This window comes from Brachycentrus maculatus, unplaced genomic scaffold (genome assembly GCF_059751285.1).
Source record: "Brachycentrus maculatus isolate JH-2025_06_01 unplaced genomic scaffold, ASM5975128v1 h1tg000188l, whole genome shotgun sequence".
In the NCBI taxonomy this organism is placed as follows: Eukaryota; Metazoa; Arthropoda; class Insecta; order Trichoptera; family Brachycentridae; genus Brachycentrus; species Brachycentrus maculatus.
In genome coordinates this window covers 990,565-1,011,852 of record NW_028280939.1, presented here as the reverse complement: position 1 = coordinate 1,011,852, position 21,288 = coordinate 990,565, and the positions used below count along the sequence as shown (strand labels likewise).

Sequence of the window (21,288 nt, the reverse complement as noted above, 5' to 3'; positions counted from 1 at the left end):
GCGATTGCCTAGTTCACAATATCATCAGGTTCTCTGCATCATTTGTGCCCATACCATCTCAATAACCTTTCTTCTACTTTGCTTTTGATCAAGTATTTCCAATACTTGAAAATGGTCAGGTCAGGAGTCAAAATAATCGGCTGGAATGTATGAGGAGTTGCATGTATGTGGAAGGGGCGAGAAATGTCTAGTTCTCTCTGCCTCCCCCTGCGGGAAAGCTACGTGATAATTAGTTTTTTTTGGTAAATATTATACATATGTTTAAAGTCATCACTTCAAATCAGTCAATGACAGTTCGCAAGCCCTGTTTTTATCCAGATCTCCATATTCCCATCCCAATAGATTTTTTCATCCATATTGAGATATCAATAAAAATCTTGACTAGGTGAATATTTATTATTTTAATGAAGACTTGCACAATTAAGGAAATCATCTGGGTTACATGCGACGTTAGTGTTAAGTGGTTAGTGACGAACAATGATTAGCCTCAGTGTAGACTTTCAACCAACTAATCAACTGTAGTTGGCCAAAAATATTTATAAAATATAAACTTATGCAATCATAAATTATAAATACTCGTATATATTAAAATCAAAATGGCGGTTAGAGTCCATCCATCCAATTTTCTCCCACGGAAATTAGCTTATATAATAAAATGTATCCGGAACGCATAAATCAATACAGATATATACGATTATTTGTGCACTTCAAAATTCGTACATTTCCCGTCTTTTTCTTGCTCAAATCAATAAAAGTGTAAATCATCTCTTCTCCGCCGCTTCAGCACCTATAAAATACGCCACATATTTTCATCAAACGTTCAGGAATTCAATGAAGAAGGGTATAATATAATATAATATAATGCAAGTAAGTTTTCTGCTCTCCGTTCAATTAGTAAGCAAAAATGAGATATTCGTATGAGATTGCATCCTGTAACAGGTGCATTGAATTGATATGTAATCGCATACTCACATATGGATAGATACATTATATAAGGATGTGATTTCTCTATTGAATTTGCCGATGACTGTGGGATAAGCAAAATCTTAGACGTGGATCTGAATTTATTATGCTTTGATAAAATTATTTAGTTGTATGTTGCACGCCACCCTTGAATAGAATTTACAAGTGAATTCGTACTTATTATTTGTCAATATAAAAAAATGTCATAAATATATATTGATTTTATAGAAATCTGGGAACCGGCGTTTACATAGAACATTTTTTATCTCGTTTAAATAAACACACTCAATTTTATTAAAATCATGTTTTTATTACATCGTCTTTGCACCGAATAAATGTACGGTGTAACCTCTCAAAACGAACATAATTCGTTTCAGAATCTTACTCGTTTAGCAAATCACCCGTTAATACAAAAAATATAATTTTGTTTGTATTTCGTATTGTTTATCCATATCTAAATATAGTATTTATACTATATAAAAAAGTTTTTGATTTATTTCAAAATTATTTTATATAACGAACAATCCCCCATCAGTCTTTTATATCGAGGTTTTACGTAAAACATATTTTGTATATTCAAAGCATTGTAAACATTGTGGTATGGTAATATTCACCGTATTTAAATCATTATTTTCACTTAAAGAAAACGTGCGTTCTTATGCATATATTAAATTTCTTAAGCGAGGGTTGCCTTGCAGAAATTTCGAGCAGATCACCTGCTAAATAATTGGGATGTTTTTTTTCTAAGTTGCATTAAACTTCCGGTCGTATACTGCATACCTAATTTTTTTAAACACACATACACGCAAAGACAAAGTCCTCTCTCCTAAGTAAATTCAGAATTCTTCAGAATCGGGAATTGATATAAATTTCTGGACAAAGGCTTGCGCATATATTTTGCCCAATTGCCCATCCTTTTGTGTTTTGCCGCACGCAACAAGGGTGCATGTGTAGTGTGTACATTGTATTGCGAACATAATTTCAGTAGAATCATGTTTGTAGTGTGCATATATCAAAGTGTTAATTTTCGTTCATGTAGTAGTAAACAATTGTCACCTTCACTAAAAATATCTTAATCATCCGACATATAAGGCAATGTGTGCTTAATTTTTTGCTAAATTATGCTTATACGAGTACTCTCATGTATATAAAAATCACATTAATGCCCTGAGATACAAAATTTATGAAAATATCAAAACTTTAAAAGTTTAAAGGCCTCTTTCCTTCATTCTTTCATTTTTTCAATACATATTTATTTTAATCGATTATTTATTTATTTAATTTAAGATATTATGTGGCATTGCAACAGAGATTACGAATATTGAAATGGTAAAAAAGAAATCTGGATTAACGACCTGTCATTTGCTGGTTTAAGAGTTCATTTTGATTACCCTGTAATTTTCACCATTATCCACCACATTTTAGACTCCTCATTTTCTTTATAATGTTTGAGTGTGTTTAAATCAAACAATGAATTGCTTACACTCGAAATATCTGAATAAAAAATAAGATAATAAAAAAATTAACCTGCACATTTATTGTTTCTGTAAGTTTGGTGTGTTCTCATCTAATTGATGAAAAACATTCAAACAATTTGTATTGCACTGTATTTCATTTCTTGTAATATGTTTTTCATTGTTTATGAATCATAAATAATAATAAAAAAAATAATAAATATAAATTATGCCTATTCTACAGGTTGTTTAAATGGTATTTAACTTTATGTAATAAATATGTAATAATGTTTGGACTTAAATATTTATCCTTTAAACTCTTTAATGGGAACGAATTCCCTTCGCAAGATACCCAATTGAAATATTTCGCATGAAGGAACCGCCACACTCGCATCCTCTTCAATTTTATTGATCCTTTTCCTTCTGTCTTTTTACCGAATCGTGGTGCTATAATATTTCGAGTATGTCGTTAGTGACGATCGTCGGGAAAAATGCATTATTGAATATTTAATATTATGTTACAAGGAATAAATAAGGCGTTTTATTCGGCGCGCCGTAAAAGCGGATAAAGTGCGCCATCTTGTTTTATCATTATTACATCACCTGCACCGACTTGACAGCAATATTACTCCAATAACGAGCTGCCAATAATAATAACGATAACGTCACCTTTCAAATATCTCTCCCTCATTCATCACATAAATTTTTTACCATCGTGCGAACTCCTTGTATAAGGAAAAAACTTTGAAAGACGCGTTGCACAAAACAAAAGAATATTTCGCTCTTGCCATTTATATTTATTTTTAAGAAAACACGGCAGTTAAAATTAATACCCAATTTTATCATATATTTCTATATATTTTATATGTGATCATATCAAAATTATAAAAACGATATTAATTGGTAACAGTAATGTATGAGTCAATGAAATACTAAAAGAGGCCTATTTTGAGTTTTTCTGTCTAAATTACCTGCTAAATAGTTTTCAACATTTTGAGTGTGTCCAAATACTTCACAAATTTGGGTTGTCTCCCTTATAGGAGCTATTTTTCATATTATTTTTTTGATGTCTCAACATAGATGATGAAGAATATTGAACTCTGGGCATTTACGGGGCTTACAAAAAATATATGATTCTTGAAAATGTCAAAAAAAAGATAATCATGGGTTCAAAAATACTGAAAATCTTGTTTTTTCCTACTTAATACTTACCATACTAATATATTTTTAAGCCTGTATAAAATCCACAAAATGTCTAAAAAAGTTTTAAAATGCTGAAAATCTGTTTGTTTTTTACATAAAATCGAGTAACATTTATGATACAGCAAAACCGTTCAACTCTAGAATACTTTCGCAAATACGGAAACAAAATTTAAAAAAATCATTGATTTCTTTTAAAACTTTATGAAATCGAAACGTAAAGATCTTAAAATTCAGAGCTGATACAAGTAATACAAGTCTGTTGGTTGCGTTATTATTATACAACCCTGGTGATTAGTCTTAATCTTACCAATTACTGACTTAATTTAGAATACCTCCTCCCTTTACTTTGTTAAGGCGAACAGATTTTAACCGGTTTTTATCCCCGTTTTTTTCCACCATTTTAATAAAAAGGCTTCAAAAACGTTTATCGAAAGCTTCTGCCACACGAACATACAGATACCGTGGAGAATCTAATATCCGAGACTTGAAAACACGATCCTGAACTTTTTAATTTTTTTTTATATTTATAAATAAAAAAACAACCATAGTTTTTAAATCTATTTAAAAAATCTTATATTATCTTAGTTTGTTCAAAATATCATATCTACTGAAGTTATTTATCGATTACCTTGAAATTTCGACACAATGTTGAATTCGAATACGCGCGTTTTAAAAGAAAGAAATTTGTTTGAAAAATCATCTCTTTTTATCCGGAATGGCAACACCATCTTTTGAAAGTAACAGCAACACTTCTTCTAACCCTTATCCGCACCAAATGGTGCGTAGGGCACTGCATCGCATTGACGCAGTGTTAACTTGGTCGTTACTTTCACGAAGGCATCACTCCTGCGCTTCAGGGACCAGTCCAGGGTAGTATTAAATAAATATAAGATTGTAATAACACTAATATTTATTTCCACCCCCCCCCCTGGAAATTGAACCCGGGACCTCCAGCACGATAGCTTAACACGCTAACCATTACACCATGGAGGCAGGTAACAGCAGCACACACTTACTTAACATTGCTCATGGACGACAGCGTGCTTCTTGAGAGCATAGTTTATCATATTTTACACGTAATTTCATAATAATTTATAGTACAAAACCGATTTTTGGAGATACCTAATGTAAAGCCATATTATTTTTGTATGCGTCACTTGAAAAATATTTATTCATCAATTACAAACAGCGCAGCACTCATTGTTAAACATAGAAAATTACCAGGAACACATATCGAGGCATCAGGTATGCGGGCGTCACGGAACGAACACGATCTTCTGAGGGTGGAATTCGCGCTAACAAACCTATGACCTCTTCTTGCATTCCTGGCAGGCAGAACAACCTGACTGCACTTCATATTATGGTGTCTCAATTCGTTCATTAACTTGTATTTTTTCCTGCATTTTAAATCATTTATTTTGCAAATGGGAATATCTAGAAGTATGTTTAGGAATTTCAAAATTGTCGTTTTTACTAATTGAATAAAATAAATTTAACTTCAAATATTCCACGATGTTTACAATTGGAGTATAAGTAATGGGAATCGCTATTTGTGAGTATTACTGCTTCGGTATAAGATGTAAAGTAAATAATTTCTCATAAAACGATTTTCCATTCCCGATACCATCTCGTTTATTCTGCGCTCCCGATATCTTGAAGGAGTACGGCACCCAACTCAGCGTGTTCGTCGTGCATTCCGGAACATTGCCGACAATCACGAGCGGGATCCGAACCCGTAACTCGTGAGTGATGAGCAGATCACGTGTGCCACTGAGCCACGGATAGACCGACGAACGGGGTTCGTGTCCGTGTAGGAGCTATTGGTACCGCGAGCCAGGATTGCTCGCTCATCTGGCTAGATTTACAATCGATGACCTCTTCAATCGAATAACGCCCTGGAATTAGAAGAGAAAATGTATGAGATGGGAAAATATCCAAGTCTTTTAATTTTATTTTTTATCTTAAAGGAATACAAGATAAAAAATATATAATAAAGGACATACAATATTTTGAGTGTGTACAAATTTTTGTTCATTCTGGATTTGTTCGTGAAGAATAACCAAAAATTTATGAATAAAGATTAGGGCACATTAAAAATATTGTTAATAAATAACTGGTCAAAATATTAGTTAAAATTTTTAAAAGAAGTTTTCAGGTGTCCCATAAGATGTAAAGTATTTAAAATAATTCGTGAAGAATTTTACATACATTTCATTTCATTTCATATGCTAATAAAAAAAATACTGACCTTTACCATAGATAATGCCTAAGAAGTAGATACGTACATACGAAATTTGAGTAGCGTGTTAATCAATCATGGATAGAATGGTGAATAATACTAGTGTATTAAGTCATCACTTAAACCAGCATATGACATGCCGTAAGCCCTGTAAATACCCAGATATCTATATTCTTCTTCATCTGTGTTGAGAAATCAGTAAAAAACTACATATTTAGAAAGAAAGTGTACAGGTATAGATGTTATTTGAATAGTGCGAATTGAGATCAAATATTTAAATTTTCTTCATATTATTTATGGTATAACATAAATTAATTGAAATTATTACAAATATCTTGTTAACATAGATACATGTTTCCTCCGAAATGCTGTAAATTGTCAAATAAGTAGGTACATTTAAAATACTTTTATTATTTACTAAAATAAAAGTGAACTAATTTTACTTCTCCCTTTCATTTATTACAATTTCGGTAATCGTGGCGATGTCATCCGTCAGTAATCTGCTGTTTGGATAGCATTGTGTACTCTGCTGTAATAATCGCATCGGGAACTTTTCAATCGGTGTAAGACCTCTTCGCCAACATACTCGCCTGATACTTACAAGGGAACAGCGGTACGGCCGCAATAAATACACTGCAGGTAACAAAAACAGCGCTCAAACATTTCCAAGATCGAATCCGCCGATAAAGTTCGCTCTCTCAAACAATGTTCGAAGCGCGGACGTCGAATGGCCGGCAAAAGTTTCTCCACGGTTTGGAAGGACGTCGTGTGAAAATGGCGGGAAGAAACCTGCACGCGGGACTGTCTTATCCAGCGTTGCCAATGCCAATTTTCAGAATTCTACAAAAATCTAGGTCAATTTCCCCAAATTGGGGAAAAACAAATTCCCGATTTCCCACAAATTTCCCACATAATTATCCCATGGAAATAAACAAATTTCATAAAAAAAATACTTCTTATTTTTTTAAATTTTAAACATTAACGCCCTAATTGGGCTTTTACATAGGATACATAGTAATTAAAAATACATTTGACCGTAATAAAATATATAAGAAAGTACAGCCTAAAAAAACAGGTAACATTTATATTTAGTTAGATAGTACACAAACATAATAATTTATACACTTTACTTATTATTTTGTAGCATAAACAATTATATAGAACACATAAACAATAATACCAAAAGAAGAACACACTAAAAATATACATTCAAAACATTATTACATTAATAAACGGTAAAATGTTAAAATCCCCGCATTTTCCCCACATAGTGCCAATCCCCACAAATTTCCCAATCGGATTGAAACTCCCCGCAGTTTGGGGAATTCCCCACAGATTGGCAACCCTGGCTTATCATAAGTTTCGCGCATCAGTACGCTATACGTGCATCAGGAACGTTGGGAGTAATTTTCGCGCACAGGTACGATGGTTCTGCATAATATTTATACCTCCCCGCGCGTGATTATCTCTTGATTAAGTATTTGGTGTAAATATGAAGTAGTGGGTGCGAGCAGGTTGACCTCTTGTCTCGCTCTATCTCGAACCGCGCGTGTGTTATTATTAGAGATGTGCATGTCTGTAAGTAATTCAGTTAATCTGATACGATGAATAATGCAGAATTCAATAATGATTTTTTTATAATTATACTTTCTTTGTTTTATGATTTCATACATACATACACATTTAAAATTAGGTATAATATTTTTTTTTACTAACATAACTATGAACGATATTTTTTAACTACTTAACTAACCATCACGCCGATTCTCCGCAGGGGTAGGCAGAGAGAATATGTCTTTGCACAAAATCTTCGCCTCTTCGGAATTCGTACATCTTCTCATACAAACACGCCGATTATTCCAACTCCTGACCTGACCACTTTCAAGTAATGGAAATACTTGACCATGACAAGTTTTCCTCGGTATTCCTCTTCTTTTATTACCAACCACATTCGTCTCATAAATTTTTTTAACTATCCTTTCTTCACTCGTTCGATTCACATGCCCAAAGCACCTCAACACACCTTTCTTAATTTTAACGATAATATCTTATTCCTGCATTCTTGAAATTCATTAAGAACCCCCGAAACTATTTTTTTTTAATAAAATTATTTACTCTTAATTTTAATGAAGCTTTCATTTGAAAGCGTTTTGTTATAAACAACATTTTGAGTGTGTCCAAATACTTGTTCACAAATCTGGAATATCTCCAATTATAAGAGTTATTTTTTATATTATCTTTTGACATCTCATCAAAGATGAAGAAGAATATGGAAGTGTTGGCATTTACAGGGCTGACAACCGTCATAGGCTGGTTTAAGTGATCACTTTACATACATGTAACATTCACCAATTCTACCCATTATTGACAACCACACTACTCAAATTTTTGGAAGTTCTATATATTTGAACCAATTTAGAAACATTGTTCTTGAATCAGTAGTGAAGTCCTAGTGTTTTGTTATGTTTAAATTCTTCTTCTTCTTCTTCTTTTTATAGATCCTCAGGATCTGTCTGTGCCTCCGCCTGTCGCTCTTGGGATGTTGACTGCCAACTATCTCTCCACCTTTTTTGTTTTGTTTTAAGTTGATGATATTATGTAGCACACCTAGGCAGTTGGTACATTTGCTAGTAATAAAATGAAGCAAGAATAAATAATGACATATTACATTTTATTAATGTTTATTATTGCCTCATGATTCAACACCAATTTCGCAATAAATCCGTCAAGATGGCGAGCGTGAAACTGGCCACGTTCCGTTTTCAAATGGCGCGCGAAACGCATTTTTCAAGCGCGGCGAACAATAAACGGTATCGGTTATTACTGGCCGCGTGGGACAATGGCGGCGTGCGGCAGTTCTATGGCCGAGATATTATCTGCCTTACCGAGATTGTCCACCACTATCTGGTCGGCCATCATGCTACAACAGCTACAGATCTACCTCGTGTTTTGATCCCTGTTCTGACGAATATCGTAACAGACCTTTTGTCCGCCAATTCCCCATTGTATTGCGCTAAAACAGAGGTGTGATTACTTTTCAACAAGTTGGCTAACACGTTTGATACTACGGCTACTGCGATTACGCCATTTCACTCAATAATAGGCAGACTGAGAGAACGCCACACACAACTGTCTTGATTTTAATCAATCATATTATATCTTCCAACTAACTCAATGAAATCGCTTTAAGTAATCATTGTTTAATTTTAAACTTAAACCATTTCAAAGTTTTATTTGCAGACCTTCCGTCTATTGTTTTCCATCTACCAAAGATCCCTTTTTTTATTGGCGTAGCACCCAAAATTGAGTGATACATCCAAAGATCCCATTTCAACGGACAATAAATCTTAGACTTACATTAATCTATTATTTTTTGACTTCTCATCGATGATGAAGAAGAGTATAGGCATTTACGGAGCTGATGACCGTCATAGGCTGGTTTAAGTGATCACTTTACACACGTGTAACATTAACCAATTCTACCCATTATTGACAACCACACTACTAAAATTCTTGGAAGTTCTATTTATATAAACCAAATTAGAAACTCTGTTCTTGAATCACTAGAACTTCACTAGACACATCTATTGGTGAGATGAAAAGAAGCTTTTTATTGAGCAGAAACTCTTTTATTAGTATATGAGGTCCGAATCCTGGATTATAATCACATACATGAGAAACACCAGGAAATATCATTTTCATTTTCGTTATTTTAGCTTATAATTTGACCAGCTAATTTATTTACAGCATTTTAAGTGTGTCCAAATACTTGTTCGCAAATAATTGGAGATTATCCAGATTTGTGAACAGTTTGGACACACTCGAAATGTTGTACATTAATATAAATGATTTTGTACAACACCGTTGAATATAAACTTTGTTGTTATATACTTATATAAGTATTGTTTTCTAGCATTTTTACTATTTATCGGTAAAAACAGCTTGACAAACTTATTTCAAACATTGTTAATCGATAAAACTTCACGAAATTGCTTAAATTTTGTATGTTACCCGGGTAACTCCACGTGTTTTCCCTCATTCTACGATTTTCATATTCTACTCTATGCATGAAATCACCTATTACCTCAAGATTACATTAGTACTGAAATTCTAACATGTTTTCATTTTTCTTTTTGCAGAGATCGTTCACACTCATCCTGCAAGCCATCGACGACTATAATTCAACAGATGCAGGTAAGGATTTTTGATAATCACCAATTTCTCAAAAATAATTTAAGCAGTCATGAACATAAATACAAATAATATTTATGACGTCCTCTTCATAAAAAAATTGTACTCTTAAATACGACTCGTTGTCATAACAGTGCCGCGATGTTTCCATTCGCATATTGCCGAATGGATGTTCCAGGCGGGATAATAGGATTTATTTATGGGGTATCATGGCCTGTGGCATTAAGTCCATTTTCCGGTCATCTGTCCGCGCAATAAATCCGAATAAGCGCTCCCGTACCCACTTCACGAGTCACATTCTCACGTTCCTTTGATTTACTTTCCATAATACTTTGTCGTACAATATGCTTGTTCGTAATCATTATAAATGGACAGCTTCTGTGCCAATTTTTTATTGCACTTATGTAATGGAGTCACTGGTGTGATATGCAATTATTGCTAAAAAAAGTATTTTTGAATAAAAAATACTATTTGACATTTTTCGTAATGTATTTAAAAATATACAATGTGTACATTTTTATTTATATTTTCCTTTGTAGAATTTTAACATTTATTTCAACATATAATTAGAAATTATAATCAGTCCGCCTCCGTGGTGTAATGGTTAGCTTGTTTAGCTACCGTGCTGGGGGTCCCGGGTTCGATTCCTAGGCGCGGGGTGAAAATAAATATTAGTGATTTTACACTCTTATATTTATTCAACGTTACCCTGGACTGTGGTTTTCCGTGATGTGCAGGAATGATCACCTTGCCTTCATGTAAGTAAGGATAAAGACAACACTGCGGCAGTATGATGCAGTGCCCTATGCACCATTAGGTGCGAATAAGAGTAAGAAGAAGACTGTATGATTATACAGAATATTACTATAATCTATATTTGGAATAACTAACTTTGTGATTTTCCATTTTATAATTAAAATGTAACTTTGTTTTAAAATCAATATAAGTTTATAGTGATTTTAAAACAAAGTTATATTTTGATTATGGAATGTTATTTGTTAAGTATATCTATATAATATTATTTTTAAAGATTCTGTTACTGAACCATTATTTTCCTCCACAGAAGAGAGTCACCTGATCGAAGAGGCCAACTACTCGGGGATCATCGTGCCCTCGGCCGAGTGGCACACCCTGGAGTGGCGTGGGGGCTCAGGGGGCTCCCGCATAGCCTACAGGGTGAGGGTGCGCTGCGACCCCAACTACTACAACGCCACCTGCACCAAGTTCTGCAGGCCGAGGGACGACGCCTTCGGCCACCACACGTGCGGGCCCGACGGAGACAAGAAGTGCCTGCCGGGATGGAGAGGAGACACGTGTGAAAAAGGTGATTTATAATCTTTCGTCAATCACTCTGCATACTAGACACAAAAGGCTTAACTAGTGTGTTTAGCAAAGTTTACTGTGATTTCATGGATTTGTTTCTGTAGGATTTTTAAATATTTTTGTTGAGAAAGTATAGCAGTATCATAGTTTTATATGCATCGTAAATTTTAAATATTTATATCAATTTATTTAAAAATATTTATATCTATATTTGTTAAGAAAATTAAACTGATTTTTTCATTTTTTAATGGTGTCTTAACTTGAAATGAAACATGTATAGTTTTTCCCTTTTTATGAAAGAAGATGGACGATTGAGCATCCCAGGGCAGCCTTTTTAAAATTGAAGTTGCTTTTGTGAGAATTACTTTATAAACTGTACGAGGTTTTTATTTAGCAAAAAAGGTTTGATTTTTCTTGTCTAATTTCAACGTTAGGATCAGGAGAATTTGTCGGCTTTAGACGGACTGTTGGCTTTTTATGAATAACACAGACTTATTATGTATCATATGGTATGCGCTTTGCTGTAAGGTTATTTCAAATTATTAAGATCAATAAAAAAAACCCACACGAATACGTCTGATTAATGGCTATTTAATCATTCTGTTGGATCTTACTTCAAGACCATTACCCCTGTTCCCGAATGTGTTGATTGGTCTGTGAAGTAATCCTCTCCGCCGACCTCCCAGTATAATCTGCTCTCCCGTCCGTGTAATTCCGTTCAGCCACGGGATGTAATCACCGTGTAAGGAGTACAGTATCGTCTCATCAGATCTAGTCTCCTGGTACAATGCACCGCACGAATATTGAATGATTCGTCCATTAGGCGATTATCCGCCTAACGAATATAGGCTCCATCCACTCTATTCGCAAGCACGAAATACGCATTTGTCGCGTTTTTTATTACACAGATCGGTATGTAGCTTACTTTTTAATTGTCGTTTAACGCAGTTTTTATACAAAACACAAAAATTATTTATGCTTGTTATAAATTCGAATTGCCACGTTTCTTTGCCCGTTTAGTTACTGTATTTGTAACTGACTAACTAAATAACCATCACGCCGCTTCTCCGCAGGGGTAGGCAAAGAGAATCGAACGCCACACCACTCTGTCTTTGCAAACATTCTTCGCCTCTTCCACATTCATGCATCTCCTCATACATACCCGACGATTATTACGACTCCTGACCCGGCCGCTTGCAAGTATTTGACATACTTGATTGTGCCAAGTTTTCCTAGGGCTTCCTCTGCTTATTTTTCCAACTACATTCGCCTCATCAATTTGTTTAACCGTTCTTTCCTTACTCATACGTTCCACATGTCCAAACCGTCTCAACATACCTTTCTTAATTTTATCGATAGTGCTTATCTCAGAATGCATTCTTTCCTTATGTCATCATTCGAACATATTTTGTATTAAACATTACACATCGTTTTGCCACACATTCATCTGAGGGATCGCATTTCGACTTCATTCAGTCTACTTTCATCCTTCTTTTGCCAACTTCATGCTTCGCTTCCGTACATAAGGTATTTAATACATACTGTATTTGTACCTTTTATTAATTTGTTCCGTGTAGGTGTTTATTTCGTTTAGATTGTTTCGTGTAAAGTGGCGATAAGTCCAATCGAAGCAATTAAATCCTATTAATACGGAGCGACGGTAATAAATTATTCAAGGCGCGACAGCAAATAGTTGGAAAATGTTATAGGGATGGTCGAAATGCAGATGTGAGAGGCGAAAGCTTCCGCCGTGATCAGGAGCGCATACTTGTACAAAGGCTATACGTTCGGCAGAATATTTACGTGCCGGAGTATCGCTTTAATTTAAATTAATTCCGCATTTGTTGGTCGGGATCGTGACCGGAGCGTAAGCCTCATTACTCCGGCTCTGCCGTGTTGGCCCGCTCTTGATTTGCTGTTCTCCTGATAAGTACGACATCTCCCTGATAGCGCTTATTTGGGAAGTGTTGTCAACTGTCTCTCTCGTAGCCAATGGCGAGGCTTTGTGCTTTTCCGAACTGGATTCTCCGCTCTGATACTATGTAACTTCTTACTTCCGTGTTTTAAGAATAAAAAGCAAGCTTCCAATTATTTTTCTCTTCGCCAATAAGTATTTTATTAGCCTTCGTAGCATGTTCAGCGACCGTTCTGGAGGTCTAGGGTTTGATTCCCAGGAGGGATAGGGGTGTCAAATATGTAAATATAAGTGATTTTTTCACTCTAATATTGATTCAATATTACCCTGGACTGGTTACCTGAAGCAGAGGGCTAATCTTTCCTTCACATTTTAACGTTCAAGATAACACTGCGTTTTTATGATGCAGTGCCCTATGCACCATTGGGGTGCTGATAAGGGTTTGAAGAATAAGTTTGTTTTAATGAATATGAAAACGTTTTCATGATACACTTATATTGAATCAAAGTTTTCTTATTTTCCACGGACTATCGTCCTGAAAACGTAAAGCTTGTACCAGGTAAACATGGGGCGGTACCGGTTGATGCGCGCTGTCCACCCAAGCAACGTGGCTTACCGCATAGAACACGACACGCAATTACCGGGCTGACAAGTGCGACACCCGACCCACCTCCTGTCAGCGCTGCTCGCCTGGTACAATACAGCCTTACCTAACATTCGCCGGGTCTATTTTATTAGCATACAAATTAGTTTTCCGTCTAAATATAACATAAAACTAGTAGTTAGGATGATAACTATTATTATGAGACGCCTTCGAATACCACGGAATTAATATACGGAATTATACGATGCAATCTCAGTTATGGTTTGTGCTCTGAATTGTATGTAATTTTAAGTGTCGTAATGTTTAACAACTTTTAATTTTTTTACAGCCGTTTGCAAACCCGGATGTCATCCTGTCCATGGGAAATGCGACAGATCAGGAGAATGCGAGTAAGTATTTTTTTCATTAATTGTTTCGGCAGAAACTTTGTAGTAATATTTATCCATCATACTTCAAATATATTGTGACACGTATTTCCATACATTCCGCATCATAAAACGGTGTTTAAAAACGATGCGGAATGCATCGAAACACGTGGCACAATAGATTTTAAGAAATAGTGGCATTTACCAAGTAAAACTTTTGTTATTATATATTATTAAAAAAATATTATTATATGTATTTATCGTTCATCAAAATTCGTCAACGATGAATATGGGAATTTTAATATGTTCTAGTCGATATTGTCAGTACTGAGATCGCTTACATAGTAAGTCGATATTCATATCGTGGTGTATACCTATTTTCACATAATTCGTCTTGACTTGAGCTTTGATCATTCCATTTTCACATTTTCCTCCCTCCCGTCCCTCTTCCGGGTATTTTTATTAAATTACAAATGTGAAATTTTGTAACTGGAATGGTACCTACAAATACCTGTTTTATTTTAAATATATTTATTTATGTAACTGTTCTGTTAAATTTCAAAATAAAATAATATTAAACTTAATTTTACAACATTTTGTGTGTGTCCAAATATTTGTTCACAAATTTGGATTATCTCAAATTATAGAATATATTTTTCACATTATTTTTTGTATTTTTTGTATGATGATCATCTCACCAATAGATGTCTTTAATGAAGTTCTAGTGATTCAAGAACAATGTTTCAAAATTGGTTCATATATATATAGAACTTCCAAGAATTTGAGTAGTGTGGCTGTCAATAATGGGTAGAATTGGTGAATGTTACACGTGTGTAAATGACGGTCGTCAGCCCCGTGAATGCCCAGACTTCCATATCGCTCACTCCTTTCAAGAACGTCATAAATCAAAAATCGTAAATTTTCAGTTGTGCATGTTTTAGGAATGCCCAGAAAATGTACTATATCCCAGCAAAAGCGGCATATTTTTAACTTAATATTTACCCGCTACAGGGCAGAAAGTGTTGTTTTTGCATTTTGAAGAAAAGGTATTGTTTAATTATTTTTTCAAATATACTAAATATTTTTCAAATGGAGAAAAAACCTTCAGGTTTTACCTAAAAAGATCTGTTGCATAGTAAAAAGTTTAATAAGTGGCTTGATATTTATTTTTAATACATTGTATTATATTTTCAAACTTTAAAAACGTTCTCCTGAAAAATCAAGTTTTTTGATTTATGACGTTCTTGAAAGGAGTGAGCGATATGTCTTTGATAAGATGTCAAAAAATAATATGAAGAAAAAAAAACTTTAATTTTAATGTGTAAGATTAGCAATATAAGGTTGCGTCGGAATGGTGTAACCTTTGCATCTCACAGACGAAACCATACAATGTTACACTTTTTAATCGATGTAACGTTCTTTACGATTCCATGTTGCAATATATTACTTAGTGCCGCGAAAGTGTCTCGACAGGTCGCAGCAAGTGAGCGGGCAAGTACCGAAACATCTCTGTAAGCGAGTACTCGTTGAAAGCGAGGAGAAAATTCCAGGCATAATTCCGCACTAAAAATTCAATTAAACCGCGGAATCGAGTAATAGTGCGTGCTTCCGCGGTTGTTACCGGTAATTAATTCCTTTGTGCGGTGACAACATTGGAAAATGGACATTCACCGCGTTATTGGCTTTTGGTTAGATTCCAATACGACCCGTGAGAGACCAAGAAAACAAAATTCTTAAACGTTTGGACATCTCAACATAGATGATGAAGAATATGAAAATCTGGGTGTTTACAGGGCTTATGACCCGTCATTAACTGGTTAAGTGGTTATTTTACACATCGATCACTCCTTTCAAGAACGTCATAAATCAAAATACTTGATTTTTCAGGAGAACGTTTTTAAAGTTTAAGAATATAATACAATGTATTAAAAATAAGTATCAAGCCACTTATGAACTTTTTACCGCGCAGCAGATCTTTTAAGGTGAAACCTGAAGGTTTTTTCTCCATTTGAAAAATATTTAGTATATTTAAAAAAATAATTAAACTATACCTTTTCTTCAAAATGCAAAAACAACACTTTCTGTCCTGTAGCGGGTAAATATTAAGTTTAAAATATGCCGCTTTTGCTGGGATATAGTACATTTTCTGGGCATTACGAAATCATGCACAACCCAAAATTGTCGATTTTTGATTTATGACGTTTTCGAAAGGAGTGAGCGACATGTATAACATTCGCCATTCTGCCCGTGATTGAAAACTTTACTGCTAAAAAAAATTAAGATTTTTTTAAAATTCTTATTTCTCTATCTTTCTCTGGTTTGAATAATTTACCAAAATATTACTTTGACGTTTTATATGGTCAATTTTATAAGCTTAAAATATGTTTTTAAAAATTAATATTGTATGTTTGGACGTAAAGTTCAATTCGTATATTTATTCAGTTCGTTTTTAAAACTAAATTGATAACACTCTTCTTATCATTCATCGTTCACTTTTTGTAATTCTACTTAAAAACTCTACTTCACTACTACCGGTTTCGTATAACCATTCCTTCATCAGGTCAACTTCAGATCTACAGTTAAATTATATAGTTATACACAAAGTGTACGATGATAAAGAGAGTGTTATTTTACCATATAAATTATTTTTATAAAATACAAAATTAACTCAATTGTTTGCTACATGCGAGATTAGTTCTAAATATATCAAATGCAAAGAAAAATCAGAAATGTTTGTGGAATTTATCTGAAAATAAACGATAAGAGTTGTAGCGTTGTAATTATTATATTAAAGAAGCGAATAATGGTAAATCAAGATAGCTATCTACACGGGTAAAAGTCGCAACAGTTACGTGAATCAGTTCCTCATACTATTATTCCATATATTAATTATTCTCTCTATAAACTGTTATTATAAATCACATCGAAGCAGGCTTGATTGCAAAACGGCTCGATAGAATCGCCGCTCAGCCGCGTGCGGAATATTAAACGCCGTGAGAATCGCTTCATATACAGCACAGTTTATAATATAATACCAAACAATAAATTGGGTGTGGACAGACGACCGCGACTGGGAATATTCCAATTAAAGCTTTACCTAAAGCTCCGCGAACTGCATAGCAAACTACTTCCTATTAGGCCTCTAAACGCGAACAATCTGCAGGAATCGAATAATACTATATCTTATTATATAATACACTAGAACCTCTCATAACGAGTATAATTCGTTCCAGAATCTTACTCGTTAAGCGAAACATTTTTTTTGTTTTGACTGGCTCGGAATTCCCGGCTCACAAGTGAATATCGTGAAAAGGGGACTTGCCCTTTTTCTGTAACTCGTTTTACGAAATGTCGCTCGTTAAGGGAGCAACATCTGAATTACTTTGTTGTTCGTTATGCGAATTACTTGTTATGAGAGGTTCTTGCTATGAGATATTCCACGGCATTATATCCCTCAGGAATATTATCCTGTCTACAATTTTTTTGCAGATAAAAAAAATCTAAAACGAAGATGGTATTACACAAGCACTGGCTAAATTTTTCTCGACTCTAAGAATAAATAAAATTAAAAAATACATACCAAATGCCATCACGCTGGCAATACGTCATAATTAGTGATAGAGAGTTTATGTATTATCCTATAAAACTTATTCAATGTTTGAAAAATTTAATATAATATTTTGTTTTGCTTAAAAAGTGGACATAACTTTATGGTAGGCCTAGTATATATGTATTTAATACAGTTTGTCATATCGTATACTTGATAACAATCGTATTGAACATAATTTGTTTTTAATAAAATAATCAATTTAATTTTGTTAACTTTCCTATCCTAAACCAATTTTCATTTACATCATTTTCATCGGCATTCTGAATAAGCATTAATCGTTAGGGGTTTATGATTTTTATTTCTTTTAATAGTAATGAACAGCACTGAATAAAATGTTTATAAATAAATAAACTAAACGTACATTTGAACATAAGCTTCTCTTTGTATCTTTGTGAATACTTTGTATGTACTTGGTAATTATAATCGTATGTTATTGCATTCTCCATACCTTAACGTTTCCAATAAAATTATACACTACATTACAGCCGTAACTGCATATTCTATGTTCATACGGGTAGTATTCACCAGATACTACTTTCAACTGCATTCAGTCTACTTTCATTCTTCTTTTGCCAATAAATATCAAAAACGATTTAGAAGTTATCTTGCATTTTGATAATATCATTTTTTTCATGCCAAATGTTGCAAAGAAAACGTGTTATAACAAAAATTATTAGTTTAGGTTCAGTAGAAAAATTGCAATACTATCCGATGATTGAGTTGTACATCACAGCGAAGCGAGCGATAAACATTACATTTTATTAGTTGATTATTTTGCCCTCTTAATTCTCAGAATCATAACAATTTTTATGATGTAATGAGCTTTTATGCGTTTCCCTGTAGATTATTTCATTAATTTTATATTAAATTCAGTTAATTACAGCTTTGTCTGTACTGCCTATCTGGGATATATCAAAATCCAAATTATAGACTGTAAACTGAATCTAATAAACCAATTTAAAAGGGGTTACAATTAAAAGTTGATTACAATACAAAACAGACGTGTTGTTGATGATTAATTATTTGTTTTGTGAGTTTCAATTTATCGTACCGTACAACCATAAAAGTTTTCTATTACACCTTCACGGTTAAACGTTTGTAAGTAATCAATTTACTAGGGCCAATCGGTGTTTGAAGTACAAAATAATTAAAACATTACAGGGAAAATGCCTTCGAGTACTCTGCACTATCAAACGTGTGATACACGTATTGTGATAACTATATTTTTTACATGAAAAAAATGGGTTTGACTTATTGCATCGATTGAAGAATACACCTACGCCGACAACGTATTTTAGTAGCCGATTTTTTGTCATTGCTATTTTGGGTATCAATCGGATTAATGTGTTAATTTTGGAGTAAAATATTTATCAAAGATTGAAAAAAATAACACAAGTTTAGTTTCTTATGAATACTTCCTTGGTTTCTTATGAATACAAAATTTACCCTCAGAAAAGGCCACTCCCGAATAAACTCGAGTGAAAATAAATGCGACCTATGGTATGTGGAAGCGGGAAAAATATCAATATTCTCTTATTCAATATCTCCTAAACGAATTCACCGATTGATTTTCACACGTTACATTCAAATACGCGCGTGTTTTAACAAACATGTGAAATAAAAAGTAGGACATTTTTAAATTGGCGGTACTGAACATTCCTCATGGCGGACAGCATACTTCTTGACAAGGACTGTCACTTAACATTTTCAATGTTTTCGATTGCAAGGTTGTTTCACAGACTTAATACTTTCATAGCATTGTGAAATTAAATAGATTATTTTTTTAATCCTTATCTGCATCCGATGGTGCATAGGACGCTGCATCATATAAATGCAGTGTTGTCTTGATCGTTAACACATGAAGGAAAGGTGATTAGCTCTCCGCTTCAGGTACCAATCCAGGGTAATATTGAATAAATATTATTGAGTGTAAAAAACACTTATATTTTATTTATCTCACCCCCCCCCCCCCTGGGAATCGAACCCGGGACCTCCAGTGCGGTAGCCCAGCGTGCTGACCATTACACTACGGAAGCGGATTAAAAATGGCGCTCTCTATTTCTTTTCTTTTTTTATTTAACCAGACTGCACAAACCACACCTACGCGTGTTATTTGCTACCATACAACCGAGTTATTTAGTGTATATTGTTTTTTAAAGTTTTTTTTTTATAATTATTAAATAGTCCTCCGGTGGATATTGGATGCGCGTTTTTGTGTGTAGTCGCGAGACCGAATAACAAGCGCGGGGAAGTGTAGAAATAATTCCGATTAATTAGCATCCAAGAGAGGGGGTCGGGCATCCTGTAGCCAGTAATGAATATGTTATGAATTCCCAGAAGCTCGATCTATAATCTCGCAGACCACGAATGCTCAAGGTGCCCCAGCGGATTAAAGGCATTCGGGGACCAATTCACATCACTCGGAACTGGTGGCCTTCACTCAAACTCTTAATGCCTACACAACATATGATATCAAGTGTGTACGTGTACATACGACGTATGTACAACGTCTGCCATCATGAGGGCTTATGCACTTGGAGATTAAACTAAGCTGAACTGGCAGTACACAACGGAGTCCTGGTTCCGACCTTAATGAATGGATGTGAAACATGGAGTTGGCAAAAGAAGGATGAAAGTAGACTGAATGCAGTCGAAATGCGATCTCTCAGAACAATGTGCGAAAAAAAGATGTATGATAGATGTTCGAATAGTGAAATAAGGAAGGAATGCAAAGCTGAGATAAGCACTGTCGAAAAAATTAAGAAAGGTGTGTTGAGATGGTTTGGACATGTAGAACGAATGGGCGAGGAAAGAACGGTAAAATAAATTTATGAGGCGAATGTAATTGGAAAAAGGAACAAAGGAAGACCGGGAAAAACTTGGCACGATCAGGTATGCCAAATACTTGAAAGTGGTCAGATTAGGAGTCGAAACAATCGGCGGGTATATATGAGGAGATGAACGCGGAAGAGGCGAAGAATATTTGCAAAGACAGAGTTGTAAGGCGTGATGGTTAGTTAGTTAGTTACATTAAATTCATCTTTATACACGGATTTTTCATATTCGCATTTTGACATCTCAACATAGGTGAAGATAAATATGGAAGTCTGGGTATTTACAGGGCTTAAGAACTGTCTTAGGGTGGTTTAGGTCAGGGGTCGGCAACGTGTGTCTCGCGAGCCACATTTGGCTCTTAATGCAATCTGTGAGGCTCTTTCATTGTATTGTATTGAGCATTAAATTTTAACGTCAAAAAAGCGGCGCCACAAGGATTCGATTCCGGGAACAGAATTCTATCGAAACAATTGAAGTATGTTATCGAAAAATAATTTGGGATTCAGCAGACGTGGCGGTAGAAAGTGAAACAAAACAAGTCCATTGGCGAAAAGGTTCGACGTACCGTGTGATGTCTCATGTCCCA

The 21,288-nt window shown here is 34.4% G+C and overlaps 1 protein-coding gene across 2 annotated transcripts in view; it reads left to right on the top strand.

The window, feature by feature from the left end:
* Positions 1–21,288, top strand: part of Ser (protein serrate) — a 324,194-nt gene that overhangs the window by 213,138 nt on the left and 89,768 nt on the right. The window contains exons 3-5 of one of the 2 annotated variants that reach the window (XM_088262737.1): positions 9,999–10,053; positions 11,117–11,374; positions 14,221–14,281. In XM_088262737.1, the coding sequence (XP_088118863.1) occupies positions 9,999–10,053; positions 11,117–11,374; positions 14,221–14,281 (374 nt within the window). Of the gene's footprint in view, positions 1–9,998; positions 10,054–11,113; positions 11,375–14,220; positions 14,282–21,288 lie in introns of both variants that reach the window. The other variant, XM_088262736.1, reaches the window with a different exon arrangement.